At 45.9% G+C, this 17,292-nt stretch overlaps 1 protein-coding gene across 1 annotated transcript in view; it reads left to right on the forward strand.

Moving 5' to 3' along the window:
* Positions 1-17,292, forward strand: part of unc5a (unc-5 netrin receptor A) — a gene marked incomplete at both ends in the record, with an annotated part of 157,220 nt that overhangs the window by 54,998 nt on the left and 84,930 nt on the right. The window contains one exon of the mRNA XM_080526318.1: positions 15,226-15,441. Coding sequence (XP_080382444.1) covers positions 15,226-15,441 — 216 coding nt within the window. The remainder of the gene's footprint in view (positions 1-15,225; positions 15,442-17,292) is intronic.

The raw sequence follows: 17,292 nt of genomic DNA on the forward strand, positions 1-17,292 counted from the left end.
TAAAACAGTCAAATCACTTAACATAACTGGATTATGGGAAGGTTCAGCAGTCTTCAGCAGAACAGTTAGTGAGCCCCAAACACGGCTGACATTTATTCATTTATGATATTATTCACTGCCCTAAAATGTCTCTTGTCTGTAAAAGAAGTGAGATAAACGTGGCCCAGAGGGGGAGAAGGAGAGAGAGAGAGAGAGAGAGAGAGAAGAGGAGGAGGAGGAGGAGGAGGAGGAGGAAACAGGTGGGAGAGATAACGTAAAATTCCCAACATACTGCCCACACAGCGAGCGGCTCCCTTGTTATCAGACTGCATGTCTTCTCCCCCCCAATTTATGGGGAGGTGTTATTAGCGGCTAAGCTCCGCCGTCCCGCCTCGTCTCTCTGGCTGTCAGAGGATCATCAGTCTCTATAAAACAGAATGAGGATCCCTGTACGCTCCCCTGTCTGTCTGTCTGCCAGCCAGCCTGCTCACAGCTCAGACAGACTCGGCTTCTGCTCCTCTCCTCCACCTATTCCCCTGTGTCAGGAGCGTTCACTACAGATTGTTGCAACTTCAGCTGTAGCTAGCTCCCCTCACTTTCTTAGCATTGTCTCTCTCTCTCTCTCTCTCTCTCTCTCTCTCTCTCTCTCTCTCTCTCTCTCTCCTCTTCCTTTTTTCTCCATCTCCTACATAACTACATATATTCATATTGTTAATATTTAATCTATATTTCTTAAGACATATTATTCATATCTTTGCCCTTGATATGAATAAAACATTTAAGAAATAATAACTGCATTATTTTTTTGTTCCATGTACAGTAGCCTAAGAGTACAGTCCATAGTCATAGTCAGTACAGTCAACAATCTGGCCCCCTCCTACCTTGCCGACCTCGTCCCCCTCCACACCCCCTCCCGTTGCCTCAGGTCTGATGACCAAACCACCCTCAAGACCAAGCTCCGGACCTGGGGTCATAGGGCCTTTTCAGCCGCAGCCCCGTCCCTCTGGAACGCCCTCCCCAACCACATCAGACAGGCCAACACCCTCCCAACATTTAAACAGGAAACAGGCCCTCAAAACCAACCTCTTCAAGCTTGCCTTCACCAGTTAACCCTCTCCCCCTCCCCCCCTCCCCTTCCCATGTGTCCCCAGCACTACCTTAATTAGGCCCCTATACTTTCTTTTATTTACCTTTTGTTTCTTTTTATTATTACTACTCGACCTTTTCAGTTTGTAAAGCGTCTTTGAGTGTCTAGAAAAGTGCTATATAACTCAAATGTATTATTATTATTATTATTATTATTATTATTATTATTATAGTCCAGTAGTAGACCTATAGGTTTTTTCATTAAAAAAATATTTATTAGAAAAAGTGATAAGTTATTGCAACAGGAATTGCTTCACTTTGGGCAGATTTGAGGGCCCATTTACATTAATGTTCAGTCGAGTACTTTCCACGATATTCAAGGTTCTGAGTCTCAGTCTGAGAATGGCCGCAGCCCCATGGTCTCTTATTATAAATAAAGACTGACATTAGGTCTTTAGAGATGTGTGCTTCTAAGTGCATGTGAAGGGCATTTCAAATCTTTGCATACAATGCCAGAGCCACATGTGCAGCTGTGGTGGGACCACCTCAAGCAAGGCTCCCACTGGCCTTGGAGTGGCTTTCTAAAGCTCAATGTGACATCAATCGAACACTCGAAATCCATTTGCGTTCAGATGCTTTTCTTCTGTTGTAGTGTCTGTCATGTCTGCTCATGTAATGGACTTATATAGCGCCTTTATCCAAAGCGCTTTACAACGGCCTCTCATTCAACCACTCACACACCAATGGCGGGAAGCTTCCATGCAAGGCGCCGGCCGGCCCGCTCACTGGGAGCAATTTGGGGTTCAGTGTCTTGCCCAAGGACACTTCGACATGTGGCCAGCCGGAGCTCGAACCGCCGATCTGCCGACCGTGCGATCATTAGACGGCGGCTCTACCTCCTGCGCCACAGCCGCTCTTGTGCTTTACCCCCTTTCATTACTTCCAATTTCTCTAAATTTTCTTATTGTTTTTCTCTCTTAATTTCTCCCACAGTCACCATACACTGGTCGCCATTTTAAAAAATCATTAACATGCACATACTATACTGTGACCAGGATTTTCTGTTTCTGTTTGATGTGACTGTTACTGTTATCGTTCTGCATTTGCATTAATTGGTTAGTATAGTCACTCTGATAGTAGACAACTGTGGTGACTGCTAATAGATCCATTAAGATCATGATCTTCGACAAGATTGAGTGATTAAATGCACATGAACGGTACAAATACATTGTGCCAGAGGAGCAGGGTGAGTCATATTCTCGTCGTTAGGATTCTATAAACACATTATTATTCTGTGAGGTGGGCCATGGTCGTCAGTGGTTGAGCTGGAGGGACATTGGTAGACAGCACTGTTATGTTCAAACGCACTCTCTCCTAGTTTATTTTATTCATTATGTAGCAGAAGGTAATGTTGGGTGCACACTGCCGTCACACTGAAAACACCACCGAGGCAACTTTGATCTGTAGTTTTGTGGGGGGGGGGGGCGGGGGAGAACACCCGCGAGGAGGAGGTGCTTTCTGAGTAATAAAAGATGTGCTTCTTCCCTGGCTGATTTGTATTCGCATGGCTAAGTCAGGGGCGGCCAGCGAGCCTCTGCTTTTCGCTTCTGATGTCAGGAGGAGAGAACTGAGGAGAACTGTAGAGCAGAACTGGAGGGAAGTCCGAGAGAAGAGAGAATAATCATCACGCAGCTCGGGATTGAAATGAGTTTTCCTCTACTGCTTGTCGCCTGATACCCTGAACACGCGTGGGCTCCAGATACGCTTTCGTTTGCTTTAGAGGGGAAATCATATCAGATTGGCGGCTTTGTCTTTCATTTCTAGACAGGTTCACGCTTATCTACATAAGCCCCAGCTGGGATTTCTCTTTCAGGTTCCACAGCAGACTTGGTCTCCTACTTAAATCATCTGCCCGTACACGATAGTACACTTTTCACAACATGCGTGCCGTTGTTGATGCTTTAGCCTACTGGCTGGTGAATACAGGAACAGGAAGTGGAATGCCTTTAAAGAAGGCTGGTGGAGGTGGATGGCGGAGGCTGTAACAAGTTGCCTTGCAACTTGCACCGATCGCTGTTTTGAATATGAACAATAACATTTGGCTAATTATTGTTGCTAATGCCTTCCCCTGACAAGTTATCCTAACCTTAAGCACTTGAAGTTAATTACTAATACTATCGAACTCCAACGCAGTCGTAGTTGCAATTTTTTTCTTCATATGCTTTTCTGCATTTCTGCTTTATTGGGATGGAGACTAGTAGAGAATGACAGGAAGGATGGGTGAGAGAGAGGAGGGATAGAGACCGTAGAGATTGACAGGAAGGATGGGTGAGAGAGAGAGAGAGAGGAGGATAGAGACAGTAGAGAATGACAGGGAGGATGGGTGAGAGAGGAGGGAAGACATGCAGGATAAGTCAATGGCCGGAATCGAACCAGGGATCCTGCAATGACGCGGCATGCACCTTAGTGAGCTATGGCACCAAGGCACCGCAACTGACCCTATCCTTAAGCACTTGACGTTAATGCCTACTACTGCCTCCAACTCCCAACACAATTTGAAGTTAATGAAGATTAAGTCATGCAAGTTCACTTACCCAGACGTAGCATGTCTTAAGTTGTTGAAGTAATGTCTATAAATATGTGTCGACCAGGACACAATTGGGAACATCTACTCTTCTGTATAGACACACAATTTAATCAGGCGAGTTAATTCATGAATAATCGATCATTATTAATTAGGAGATTTTGTTGCTCTCAGCCTCTGAATGGGAGTGTCTTCCGTCACTTTTGCAACAAGCGACATGTGTGTTAGAAGCGTTTGTCTTTTTTGGTATTGCCACACGTTTTTTAAGTGAGGAAAAGCACACTTTTTCAAGACAAGTCCGCCCCTCTGTTCAGGTCGTAGCTTGTGTTTAACACTAGAACAGCCGTGCCTTTTTTACCTACTAAAAGAGCCGCCTCGCCCCTCTTTACAATGCTCAAGCTGCTATTTACACACAACGACCACTAGTTGGCCGCTTGTAAATTAGCCTGCTTCCTACACAGAAAAAAAAAAAAAAAAGTTTTATACTAGCTTATCCTGATGTGATTTTGAAAATGTAAGGATACTGGGTGGTAGAACGCACATATCTAGGAAAAGTCATGAAAGGAGGGTCCTGAAATTTGATCGAGTGCAAATATATAACATCTTTCGTTACTAACAAATGACCCCTCATGGCTGTTCTAGTGTTAACGATCCTCCCATATCTATGTAAATGTCCATGGTGTGCAAAGTCTTTGTTTCATGTTTGATATCAAAGCTTAACATGTGGAGGATGTACTGTGGCCGCAGCGGTGGGTCAGAGAATGGCATCTGTATGCCTGTGTTGTTAACTCCTATCAAAGGGTGGCATTTTAGTGAATTCTCATTCTCCTTTATTGCTGGCAAATCTCAGAAAGATATTAGGTACACCACCTCATGATATTCCCTTTTTCTTCAGGTTAAAAAAAACCTTTTCACGGTCACTGTTTTCACGGTCAGTGTTTTCACGGTCAGTGTTTTCATGGTCACTGTTTTCAGGGTCGTCTTGACCGTTTTCCTTGTCATAACCTGTTTAATCCGACTATTGCTTTCTGTGTCTCTACTGTATCTAACAATAGCACACCTCTGTAGCATTGTGGGTTATGTTTGGTCCTGTTGGCTTGTGTCAATGTTTGAACAGGGCCGTGACACACTGGCATTGTGTTGCAGTAATTAGAGTTGAGCAGGTGCACCTTTGTCTCGGCCGTGTTATGTATCATATCTGTGTGTTGTTTTTTAAGTCTCTTATGTCTGATGCCGAGGTGCCTCACGCTCTTTGTCACGCTAATTAGCCAGGAGAAGTCATCTCCCACAATGCCCTGCCCGGGTCTGCACTGTCTAAAAGGAGAGAGGGGGGGGGGGGGGGGGGGAGAGGGAGAGGGAGGAGGAGGGGGAGGTGTAGAGTGCAGGTGAGCCAGTTGACAAGTGTCGCAGTGGGCCCACAGTCGCTGTGTTTGGTGTCAGAAGCCTTTAGAAAAGACTGAATTACATTAAGGATCTTCTGCCGACCTCAGCAGTTACGCCATCCCTCTGCCAGTTTGTCTCCTGTGATATGGTTTTGGCTGTGTTCTTGTTCTCTGGGAACAGCTAGTGTTCCTGCTGCTGCGCGGTGCTCTGGTACACAGGCTACTGTCTGCCTCGACTAGGGAGTAAAACTATATTTCGCGATTTGCCTTATTTTAAGAGAAATGTTGATACCTATTGATTTGATTATGTACTGTAACTGAATTGTATACAGTATACGGTATATAATAATGTATAACTTGCATTGTTTAGGACATCATCTGAGCCTCCCCTTTTAAGTCTGTAACGCAGAACTAAGTTCACATTGTTCCATTGTTGTGAAATATGCACTACGAAACCTCTCATTTTAGCTGTGGGCGAACCCGCTAATTAGATAAAGGATTAACATGGTAATCTAAATTGTCCCTAACATTCTCTCTCCCTCCCTCTCTCTCTCTTCTCTCTCTCTCCCCTCTTACTGAGTAGTGTAATCAACGTCTTGTTTTTTGGTTAGCCTCGTTTCTCTGGCTAAGCATATGGGGATGACAAATCCGACGAATGCGTGTATGTGCCAGGCGTGGCAAGAAACCGGGCCTCTCCGCCGCTTCCTGACAGGCCACGATGTCTTCATCCCGGCGAGGATTGCATGTAGTTTAGTCAAAGTGTGTTTACATCTCTGTCGCTCTTAGATAACCTCCTCCGGTGGACCGCCAGACAGGTAAATCTTCCGAAGGTGCTGAGTGGTGTACCAGCCAGAGCTCTCCTACAGTGCAACAACATTGTTAAGACGAAACCACATTGATTTATGCGCATCTGGACTGTCTGCGCCCGAACACATGGGATTGAAGTAATGACAAACATGGTTCATTAATGAGATATCTGCTCGGTAAGAAATCTTTCCCAGCATATGGGTCTGGCTCTCCAGATGAATTAACCGGCCGGTTATTTTTCAAGCATGTGAGGACGAGGGACCTGCGCGTTCTCCTTGGCAGAGCACTCTAACCTTGTTATACAGGCTTTAGACACTCGTGGTACCGCCGGTCTCCAGCCCTGATCTGGCTTAATGGAAGCACAGCTACTCAACAAGTCAAATATGCTCTCTCCTCTGCCAGCAGAGAGTAACAACTACAGTATATTCCCGTTGAGTAGCTTGAAGGAATGGAAATAATTCAATGATATAGGCCTAAATGTTCATAGGGGAATCATTAAACTTTTGATGGAACTTTTATTACTGTCTTCCTCTGGGGTCTGATATATGTTTCTATTGAAACTATAAGCTCTTGATCTCCAGAAGTGAAGAAAGAAAGAAAGAAAAAAAAGCTACAGCGTTCGAGACAGTGATCAAAGGGTTTGAATTGAACATAGCTAAACATGTTCACATGCTTAATTCACCACGCCAGGAAAATGCCACATACTGCGGGAGATGTGTGTAACAATCGTGATATGTGTATTTCAAATGATTCACAAGTTGGAATCAAAAGCTTATACAGTGGAAACATGACTTTAGGCTAGCTAATTGTGACAAAATCATCCATGCTTAACATTGCTTGATTCCATTGAGAGCCTCAAGTCAGCAGCATCCACCACGAGAGACACAACGAACAGACTTCTGCAGGAGGACATTTTGAAATGAACATAATGAGACATTTTGCCATCTTATTCTATAGGTCAGCACTCTGGCTATAATTAAAGCATTTCTCTCAGTTCAGACCGAAACGCCTGCCTCTCTTTTGTTGTTCCTGTCATCCACCCAATCTCCTTGTCAGCCATTTAATGTCCATACAATTTCAGCAACACACACACAAGAGCGAGCCCCAAAATGGCAGTCACTTTTCAGTGGTTACACAAAAAACCTTCCCGGCTGCTTTTTTAAAGCTCCGAAAAAAGCGACGGAGTCCTGGAGTTGTGTGGTGTGTTGGTTCCAGGGGTAGGTTTGTGTGTGACAATCTCTCTCTCCAGTCTCTCTCTCCAGTCTCTCTCTCTTCCTCTTCTTAGCCCTCCTGCTGAGGCATGAAGCATCAGTGAGAGGATGAAAAGAGCAGGTGACAAAAACAGGGGAAGGAAATTAAAAGATATTCACGCATCTGCTCCGCAGCGCTAGGTTCCTCATTAGCGGATCTCACATTTCAAATGTATTTCTCCTTCAGTGAGGGAGGGGGGACGGGACGACAACTACTTCAACATGTACGACAACGTGTATTTCATATTTCCTACCTGTGGCATTTCATATGTTCATATGTCTTTGATAGATAGCAATACAGCACGTTTGGATTCAGAGTTTTCGATGCTTTCTGCATGTAACGAGAGTGTGTCTTCTTGGAGGGACGAAGGCGGCTATCGCAGCAGTGTCTGGACAAGGCTCGATCTCAGAGGGGAACAACAATACCCGTCGTCACAGACTCCTGTCTGGTTGTGTTTCTGTTTCTTCTGTGGCCGATACGCGTCTCGGTTATAAAACACGAATGCCGATGTTCGCAACAATAATACATGCCCTTCTGCTGATATATGCCATTTTTTTCTCGCTTTTATCCAAAGCGACTCACATTGCAGTGAGCATACATTTTTATGTATTCCCAGTGGGGATCGATCGATCAATCCCTCAACCTAAGCGTTGTTCGACCAACTGAGCCAGCCACAGAGGCCCACAATGCTGAAACAATGCTGATGATGGTCGGTGTGAAATGAGGACTACACATTTAGATTCAGATTCAGATCAGATTCAATTGAATTGCCATTGGCAAAACAACGAACCGCATTCGGCATCTAGCGAATTTACATCGGACCGGACTACGTTGAAACGAGGACTACACACGCCACAATCTCGACTGGTAAATCTAAGACCTCGACTGGTAAAAATCTAAGACTGATGAGTGAGTATGATCTCATGAGTCTCTCTGATAAGGCAACACTAATCACACGGCGCCGAGTGCTGCATATCATTACGGTGATCGGCTGAATTAACATACACACATGGAAGGACGGCGCTGCATCAGAGTACGTGCTTAGCAGCTTATTTCATATTCATCTAAGCGGGAGAGAGGAGTAATAATCTCACACTTGGGTGTGTGTGCGTGTGTGTGTGTTTTCAGAATGACATTGTCTGCGGCTTTTCCCAATCTGCTCCTCTGATTCTGTCCTGTGTTTCCCCAGTTCCCCTGATCCTGATTTACATTACCTCCTTCTCCTGCATCTCATTTCCTCGTTGAAAGTGTTGCATTATGGGTTATCGCTGTAGCAGAGTAGTTTTTGGCGGTTGCTTAGCGCCGCTCTCTCTCCGCTGAGTGCAATCACCGTACGTCATCAGATAGTGCGCCTTGGCTGTTTACTCTCTTACCTGGCAGTGGGTCGGACGTATGAAAGGAGCCAACCTTAAAATGGCTTTGAAAAAAGGTTGGCCTCTTGCCTGCTTTTTTGCTTTCTATCTAAACTGCTGAAATCATAGATCTGTGTGGGTGTGGGGGGGTGGGGTGTGTGTGTGTGTGTGTGTGTGTGTGTGTGTGTGTGTGTGTGTGTGTGTGTGTGTGTGTGTGTGTGCGCGCGCGTGTGTGTGTGTGTGTGTGTGTGTCTGTCTGATGTATGTGCGTAAATGCAAGTGCGTGCTTGGACGGGTGGGCGTGTGTCTCTGTGTGTGTGTGTGTGTGTGTGTGTGTGTGTGTGTGTGTGTGTGTGTGTGGGTGTGTGTGTCTGAGTGCATGTTAGAGGGAGTGTTTGTTGTGAGTGAGTGTTTGATGTCTCATTGGAAGATTTATTCTGAATCCCAGACATGTGGAGGAGTCAATATTTGTCATCTGGCGGCAAACATACATCAGTCAACGCTGGTGGCAGATTATGCTATGGTGTGCAGGTGTGTTTTTTCTTGAGTATTTCATTTCTGTTAATGTATTTCCCTGAATTTCAATGCTTCATATCGATGGGTGGCTTATCCAGTGGTTGTTACAGAGTGTAGAATAACACTCTCCTTAGCACAAAACGTACTGTTCATACAGTACACAGTGTACGAAAGTCGAAAACCAATTCCAATACTCCTGCTTGGAGATCGAAAACCAAACAGAAAGCCCTTGGCAGAAGGAGGGAGAGAAATTCCCTCAAGAAATACATATATCAAGAGGCCAAAATGGTTATGATGGATATGGTTTTTGGTTATGTTGTCAAGGCAGTGGAACATGAAATGGTTTAATATTCCGGATAGTAAATTTAATTAAATTAATTTCGGAAGACATTGTAAAGCGCTGATGGTGCCATAAAACACATGTTATAGCTGTCGTTCGTCATTGTGATGTAAATTATGCCCGGTGATTGCTCAATGATGCCTTCATTCGGGGACATGACACTGATAAAAGAATTTAATTAGCTCCAAAAGGGCATGCAATGTGATGGGGCCATTGCGGGGAGGCAGAGGCGATATGTTTCCCCCCCACTTTTTCGAAACTCTGAAGCCATGGTGTTCACACTGCACCACACCAACCGAGGTAGCAACAGTAGATTACATTCAGCTTTATTGTCATTGCAGAGTACAGACCAAGTACAAAGTACCAGACAACGAAATGCAGTTAAGCATCTAAGCAGAAGTGCAAATAGTGATATAAGAACATGATAATAAAAACATGACAATGATAGTGATAGCGGTGCAGTATGGGGGCTGTGGCTCAGGAGGTAGAGCCGGCGTCTAATGATCGCAAGGTCGGCAGATCGGAGGTTCGAACCCCGGCTGGCCACATGTCGAGGTGTCCTTGGGCAAGACACTGAGCCACAAATCGCTCCCAATGAGCGGGCCGGTGCCTTGCATGGTAGCTTGCCGCCATTTGGTGTGTAAATGTGTGTGAATGGGTGAATGAGAGACCGTTGTGAAGCACTTTGAAATAAGACGTAATATAAGTCAGTTGATTTACCATTTGTATGGCAAGTACAGTAATAGTAGTAGTAGTAGTAGTAGTAGTAGGCACTCTTAACATGTGAAGACCTATACTCTTTCAATGCCCCCAAACGTGTTTGATGCCGCAACATCTCCACCCTCAGTCTATGTTCAGCTGGGGGTTGTGTTGCTTTGGAGACAGGGGTTGTGTGTGTGTGTGTGTGTGTGTGTGTGTGTGGAGCCAGGGGTTGTGTGTGTGTGTGTGTGTGTGTGTGTGTGTGTGTGTGTGTGGAGACGGTGGTTGTGTTGCCGTGGAGACAGATGAGGAAGGAAGAGGGTTTGTGCTGTCCTCTGGATGTGCCTCGGACCTCACGGCTCAGCACACTGACAGCTGCTCCACTCCTCTGTGTGTGTGTGTGTGTGTGTGTGTGTGAGCATGTGTGTGTGCGTTTGTGTGTGTGTGTGTGTGTGTTTGTGAGTGTGCATGTTTGTGAGTGTGCATGCGTGTGTGTATGTATGTGTGTGTATTTGTGAGTGTGCATGTTTCTGAGTGTGCATGCGTGTGTGTATGTATGTGTGTGTATTTGTGAGTGTGTGTGCGTGTGTGTGTGTGTGTGTGTGTGTATTTGTGAGTGTGCATGTTTGTGAGTGTGCATGCGTGTGTGTATGTATGTGTGTGTATTTGTGAGTGTGTGTGTGTATGTGTGTGTGTGTGTGTGTGTGTGTGTGTGTGTGTGTGTGTGAGAGAGTGCAGAGACGGGGTCAACCTGGTCTCCATCTGAGGGAAGCAGCTGCCCACAGCCACCAGGTCACCTGGTCAGGCTATTCTGAGACAGAGGCAAGAAGGGAAACGTACAGAACATGAGAGAAATAAACATCTGTGTTTTTCATATCGTTGGTCCAGAACAACCTGAGTATTTGGTCGGTTATGGAAGCTAAATTGATGCTGCAGTGTATAGTCTACTATAGCATAAGCATCTACTACATTAAGTGATTTACACTGTATGTTATTCATGAAATGTCCCAGGGGGATATACTGTATGTTCGTCATGCGTGTGTGTGTGTGTGTATGTATGTGTGTGTGTGTGTGTGTGTGTGTGTGTGTGTGTGTGTGCGTGCGTGTGTGTGTGTGTGTCTGTGTGTCTGTGTGTGTGTGTGTGTGTGTGTGTGTGGTGTGTGTGTGTGTGTGTGTATGTATGGTTGTTGCGACACGGCAATGTGCTGAGGTGCCACTAACGATTAATCATGGCCCCAGCCAATCACGTTCTAGGGTTTCTAATGCAATTCCCATAATGCTACTCTATGTCTATTTGATTTGTGCAGTGACCCGCGAGGAGTCTGTTAAGTGGTTGATATTCAGCTGTGTGTGTGTGTGTGGGTCTGCACCACCCATGTGTGTGCGTGTGTGTGTGTGTATGTGTGTATGCATGTTTTTATGTGCTTAGTGTTTGTTTGAAGTACGTTGTCATGACAATAATGTAAGCCAATTTACCACCCATCACCCCTCTGTTATGGCTTTCACATAACACAGCAACATGACGGAAATACCCTCCCGTAAAACAATTATCTACTTCTCCCAAAAAAAAAAATGTTAACTAGGCCTGAAACAATTCCAAATTTGTCAGGACAATTAATAGTCTCAGAAATAATTGTCATTGACAATTATAATTGTCACTGACCCCCCAAATTGCTTCCAATCAGCGGGCCGGCGCCTTGCATGGTAGCTTGCTGCCATCGGTGTGTGAATGTGTGTGTGAATGGGTGAATGAGAGGCCGTTGTGAAGCTCTTTGGAATAAGGCGCTATATGTGTAATCCATATCCACTGTTATGTGACCCAGATAATGTAATAACACAGCAACCTATGAAGTAAACCATGCCTCTTTATTATCATAAAACGTATTTTGTCACCCTTCAGCTTCACTTTCTCCTACACATTTGGAATGGCAGTTTCAGAGATGTAGGCTAAGTCTTACTAGACAACTCATATTGGCCATCAAAATGCCTTTAAATGCTGGCTTCTCAACTGTATTGAAAAATAATTAAGTAATAATGTATTAAGCACTTTGAGCTGCAAAGTTTGTAGGAAAAGTGCTATACAAATAAAAGTTATTATTATTATTATTGAATTGAATTATTGAATGTTTAACCTCGTTAACCTAAACGTGGGTGTTCAAACTGACGAGATGAGCAGAACTCAACTCGCCAAAAAACAAAACCAACCGTCTCAAGAAATCCACAATAAATACAGTTAATCTGGAACGCCTTTCAGAAACCCTTTTAGAAACCAGATTACCTACAGTAGCAGGAAAAGGGAACGTCATAGTCATAGTTCACGTCGAGTGTCACTGTCAGAGGTGCCTCAGCCTCCTCATTGTCATTCTTGTCTTCCTTTGAGCCACGTCCTCTCTGGGTCTCTGAGATAATTAACCTGACAGGTGTGAGGTGAGCTTTAGTCTTCATTCTGCGGGGAGTACAGGAGGTCAGCTTGGCCTGGCTAATGGCTAGCTAATGGCTAGCGTCACTGTGCTGGGAGCCGGGCCTATTAGGGAGAACAGCTATCATTAGGATTGGCACGCAGCACAGGACCACGACCCCGGAATGGACCGTCGCTATTTATTAGCAAAGTTTTGCCTCTCCGTTAGAGCAATTATACACACTATTCATGACGAATGCGAGTGCTTTTTCCTGTCGTTCTCTTCCCTCTCTTCCCTCTCTCTCTCTCTCTCTCTCACTCTCTCTCTCTGTCTCTGTCTCTGTCTCTGTCTCTGTCTCTCTCTCTCGCTCGCTCTCTCTCTCTCTATCTCTCTCTCTCTGTCTCTCTCTGTCTCTCTCTCTCTGTCTCTGTCTCTCTCTGTCTCGCTCTCTCTCTCTCTGTCTCTCTCTCTCTCTCTCTCTCTCTCTCTCTCTCTCTCTCTCTCTCTCTCTCTCTCTCTCGGGACGTGCGGCCGTAGATGATGACAAACAGTTGCTGTTATTCGGAGCCGGGAGTTTTTACTGTGTTAATGTCATATTCTATCACTCGCCATATTGTAATAAGAACATTTAAGCGGGGGGAGAACGGGAGAGACGTTGTGCGAGTGATGCATGCCCTTCATTGGACACAGAACATTTAGTTTTCATTAAGACTTAAACACGTACATAATACATTAACGGGGGTTCAGAGGCGTCGCTGTATTTCACCCTGATGAAGTGGCAACGCAGCGTGTACGCAGACGCCGAAGACGGGGGGACCGCGGGAAGGGAAATGAGAGAGGAGAGAGGAGAGAGGCAGACGCTATTATGATGCCGCGAGTTTGAGGCCAAACCACCAGATTATGTCTCTGCGCAAAGGATGGGGGTGTTTATAGCACTGGCTAATATTATCCCTGACCTGAGCGCCCCGGTAAGCTGTGCGGAGGAACGAGGGATGAGAGAGGTAGAGAGAGAAAGGTCAATGTGAGCGTGTCTGTTTCATTATGAGTGATGTGGACTTTTCCTCCTACAGGCTCGGGCGGGGGGAAGTGATGGAGAATGCTGTTAATGTCCGGCCTGTCCAGCCATATTGGATTCTGGGCTAGTAAATTAATATTATACCCTCCTTTAAAAACGGCTTTTCGTTCAGATTTAGTGGTCTCTCCCATGAGAGTCTCTCTCTGCTGAAAGGTTTTGTTTTGGCTCGTCCTACCCCAACACACACCTTCTGTACTCCCTGCCAAAATGGCTGTCATTGCCATCTCACTGTCAGTGCTCAAAAGCGTATTTTTTTAATTATAAAAAATGCTGGTTGAGTTCCGTTTTGTGAAGACGCAGAAGCGAAAGAGGTTGTTTCTCGGTCAACGTTTTTTTTTACATCAATAGAAATGTCTTCGCTTGAATTGTCTGTGAACCTTCCTCGTTGTTGTATGAAGGACAGCTCCCGTGTTTACTAAACAGAATAGAGAGAGAGAGAGAGAGAGAGAGAGAGAGAGAGAGAGAGCGAGCTGTGTGACAATGGTAGAAAAGAGTAGAAGAAGAGAGGAGAGGAGGAATCAGTATAGCTAGGCCACCAAAACCATTTTCTCTCTTTCTCTCTTTGCATCTCTCCCAGAATGAGACTGCTACAGTGTCCCTGAGTGTTTCTATGCAACTCTAGATGGCAGTGGGGCATAACTGTCATCTGGCCACACAACAATGTTGGCCATACAAATGTGTCCCATCTGTAGCCCACGGCATCGGTGCAGCACGCATTGTTACAGTTATGAATGGCTTACCTATTTCAACCACAATGCCTAAACGTAGGCAGACAGGCAATGACAGTTATTTGCACAGAGAGAGAGAGAGAGATAGATACTATAGACGTGTAATCTTGAGTTGCCTCTAAGGTTATTGGGTTATGTATGGTTTGAGGAAGGGGCTGTGTCTTGCAGCCTCCGCCCCAGTGCCTCCACCCACCTCTTGTCAGGTCCCCTCCTCCCTTCCTTCCTCCCCTCCTTCCCTTCCTCCCCTCCTCCCCTGCTCCCCGCCCTGCTCACTGCCAGGGTAAGTCAAAGCCCTGGACGAGGACAGAGGAGAGCCATATAACACAGGGGGAAGTGGCGTGGTGGTCGTTGAGTGAAGGGGGATTTATGGGCGGCGGTCCGTCAGCTGTGATGTTAAAGAGGGGTGATTAAGGGCAGGAGGAGTGTAGAGACGGGCTTCACTCTCTCTCTCCAACCCCCACGGGCGGGCCGCATCGTCCCACAAGGCCAGAGAGCTCTCCCTTACTGTCACCGTCTCCCTCTCTCCAGTGTGTGTGTGTGTGTGTGTGTGGGGGGGGGGGGGCGGTTGTGACTCAGGAGGTAGAGCCGGCGTCTAATGATCGCAAGGTCGGTGGTTCGATCCCCGGCTGCTCCTTCTGTCCACGTGTCGAGGTGTCCTTGTGCAAGTCACTGACTGAACCCCAAATTGCTCCCGATGAGCGGGCCACCGGCACCTTGCGTGGTAGCTTGCTGCCATTGGTGTGTGAATGTGTGTGTGAACGGGTGAATGAGAGGCGGTTGTGTAAAGCGTTTTGGAATAAGGCACAACGTACAGACAGTGCAGTCTAGAAAGAACGTCTAGTCTATGTGCGTAGGTGTGTAGGAAGGTTGTTCTGTGTGTGTTTTCAGAGACTTTGAATTGAACCAAGTCACATTCACACAACGCCGCCTTTTTAATAGATCAATTGTCAACAACAAAAACACTGTTCACCTCGCGCTGTTCTCCCTCCTCCACACTAAAACCCAGTCCGCTTCCTGTCTCTCGTAGGTTCCGAGCACACTGCCACGGCGACACTTCCTGCCTCCTTCTCTGACCTGTTACCTCACTTCCTGGTGGAGCCGGAGGACGAGTTCATCGTGAAGAACAAGCCCGTGACCCTGACCTGCCGCTCCACCCCCGCCACGCAGATCTACTTCAAATGCAACGGTGAATGGGTCCACCAGGACGACCACCTGATCGACCGCACTGTCGACCCTGCCACAGGTACTGTCTGTCTGGCTGTCTGTCTGGCTGTCTGGCTGGCTGGCTGCTTGGCTGGCTGTCTGTCTGTCTGGCTGGCTGGCTGGCTGGCTGCTTGGTTGGCTGGCTGGCTGGCTATCTGTCTGTCTGGCTGCTTGGTTGGCTGGCTGGCTGCTTGGTTGGCTGGCTGGCTGTCTGTCTGGCTGTCTGTCTGTCTGTCTGGCTGGCTATCTGTCTGGCTATCCATCTGTCTATCTGTATATCGATATTCTGGATGGAGCTTGTACACTAACCTGAGCTGCATACCAACGGTCATGCTAGCAAACCACATGTAATAAAGCAGCTATTGGCCATGCATTCTGGTGAGGCATCGGTGAGGCTTCATCAGTCTCTCTATATATATCAGGTTAATTCTATCTGTGTTTAGCAGCTCTGATGAGCACTGTGGTGTTGGCCTGAGGTGTCTGAGGTCATGTCTGGATGGACCGTCAGAGGAAGCACCTTTATTAGAAGTGAGAGAAGCCTCGCTTCCCACTGCTGTCAGGCCTGCAGTCACTCACTGTCCTCCGCCATAGACTGAAGACTGAAGATCTCGTCAGGCTGCACCTTAACTGTCCCTCCTGAAACCTCCTGTCCATCCCCTCTACCCCCCTGTACAGTTTCTCTACTGTAAATAAGAATACTTTTCTTCTTCTTTTTTTGTTAATGGTAATTCTTCCTTCTTCTAGCATTTTGACTGCCAATTGCCTCTAGCCCGAGCATGGCTTACTTTTTCTTGCGATGACTAATCGGTAGATGATTCACTTACTTAGACAAATGTATTTGTTGTAATCGTCGCATTGGATAAAGGCGTCTGCTAAATGCCAGAAATGTAAATGTAAATGAAAAGTAAATATAGCAATTCTGGGCCGATGCTGACTACCGATTATTCAAAACACAATCAGCAGGTACAGATTATGTATTACTTATTTACCTATTGTTTACCTATGTTTAGCTATTGACGATGCTTGTCAAAGAACACAAATTCAATCATACAATTACAAAATGATGGAACAACTTTTATTATGTATTTCTCTTAAAAAAAAGAAAAATAATGATCAAAACAATGATGTTGCATATGTGAGGACCAGGAAACACACACACACACACACACACACTCACACATGCACACACTCACACATGCACACACACACACTACACCGTACAGTACACCGTTAAGGTCCCAGGGGATTATGGGGCACACACAGTAAAGGAATTGTCATTCTTCTTTTAAATGTCACTGGCGCATGGATGTCACTCATGTGCCGTGATTCAGAACTAATCTGTATCTTCAAACCAATTCACCACCTGACAGCTGATTGTGAACAGCAGACGTGGAAATGACAGGCTTTGTGAGGACCAGGAACACACACACACGCACACACACCCACACACTCACGAATGCACACATACACTACACAGGGGATTTGTCTGAACATTGGAGCAGGGATGCATAAACTCACACGCTGTGCCTCAACTAATATCTAATCTACCTGTCTACCTTTTAATTGACGGTTCACTGAACTATTTTGTAATTTTTAGCAAGTCAGCAAAACTCTTTTTCAGTGTTTTAAGTGTTTCAGTTGACACTGTAAAGGTCAAATGCATGGGCTACATTTGTAACATTTGGACTGCGTGTGTTACCTGTCCTGACAAAGACAGCTGAAGACACCTGCAGTAAGCTACCCAAACGTGATGACAATGTGCAAACTGCACGTCGGATCAGCCAAAGAGTCGATTTGCGAGGGACACGATGCGCTCCATAAACCTGCGTGTTTATGACGACATAACATGTCCGACGCAACAATGGTCTGCCAACGTTTAACAGCCGTCAGG

The sequence above is a fragment of the Nansenia antarctica genome, assembly GCF_963989245.1.
Source record: "Nansenia antarctica genome assembly, chromosome: 3".
NCBI lineage: Eukaryota > Metazoa > Chordata > Actinopteri > Argentiniformes > Microstomatidae > Nansenia > Nansenia antarctica.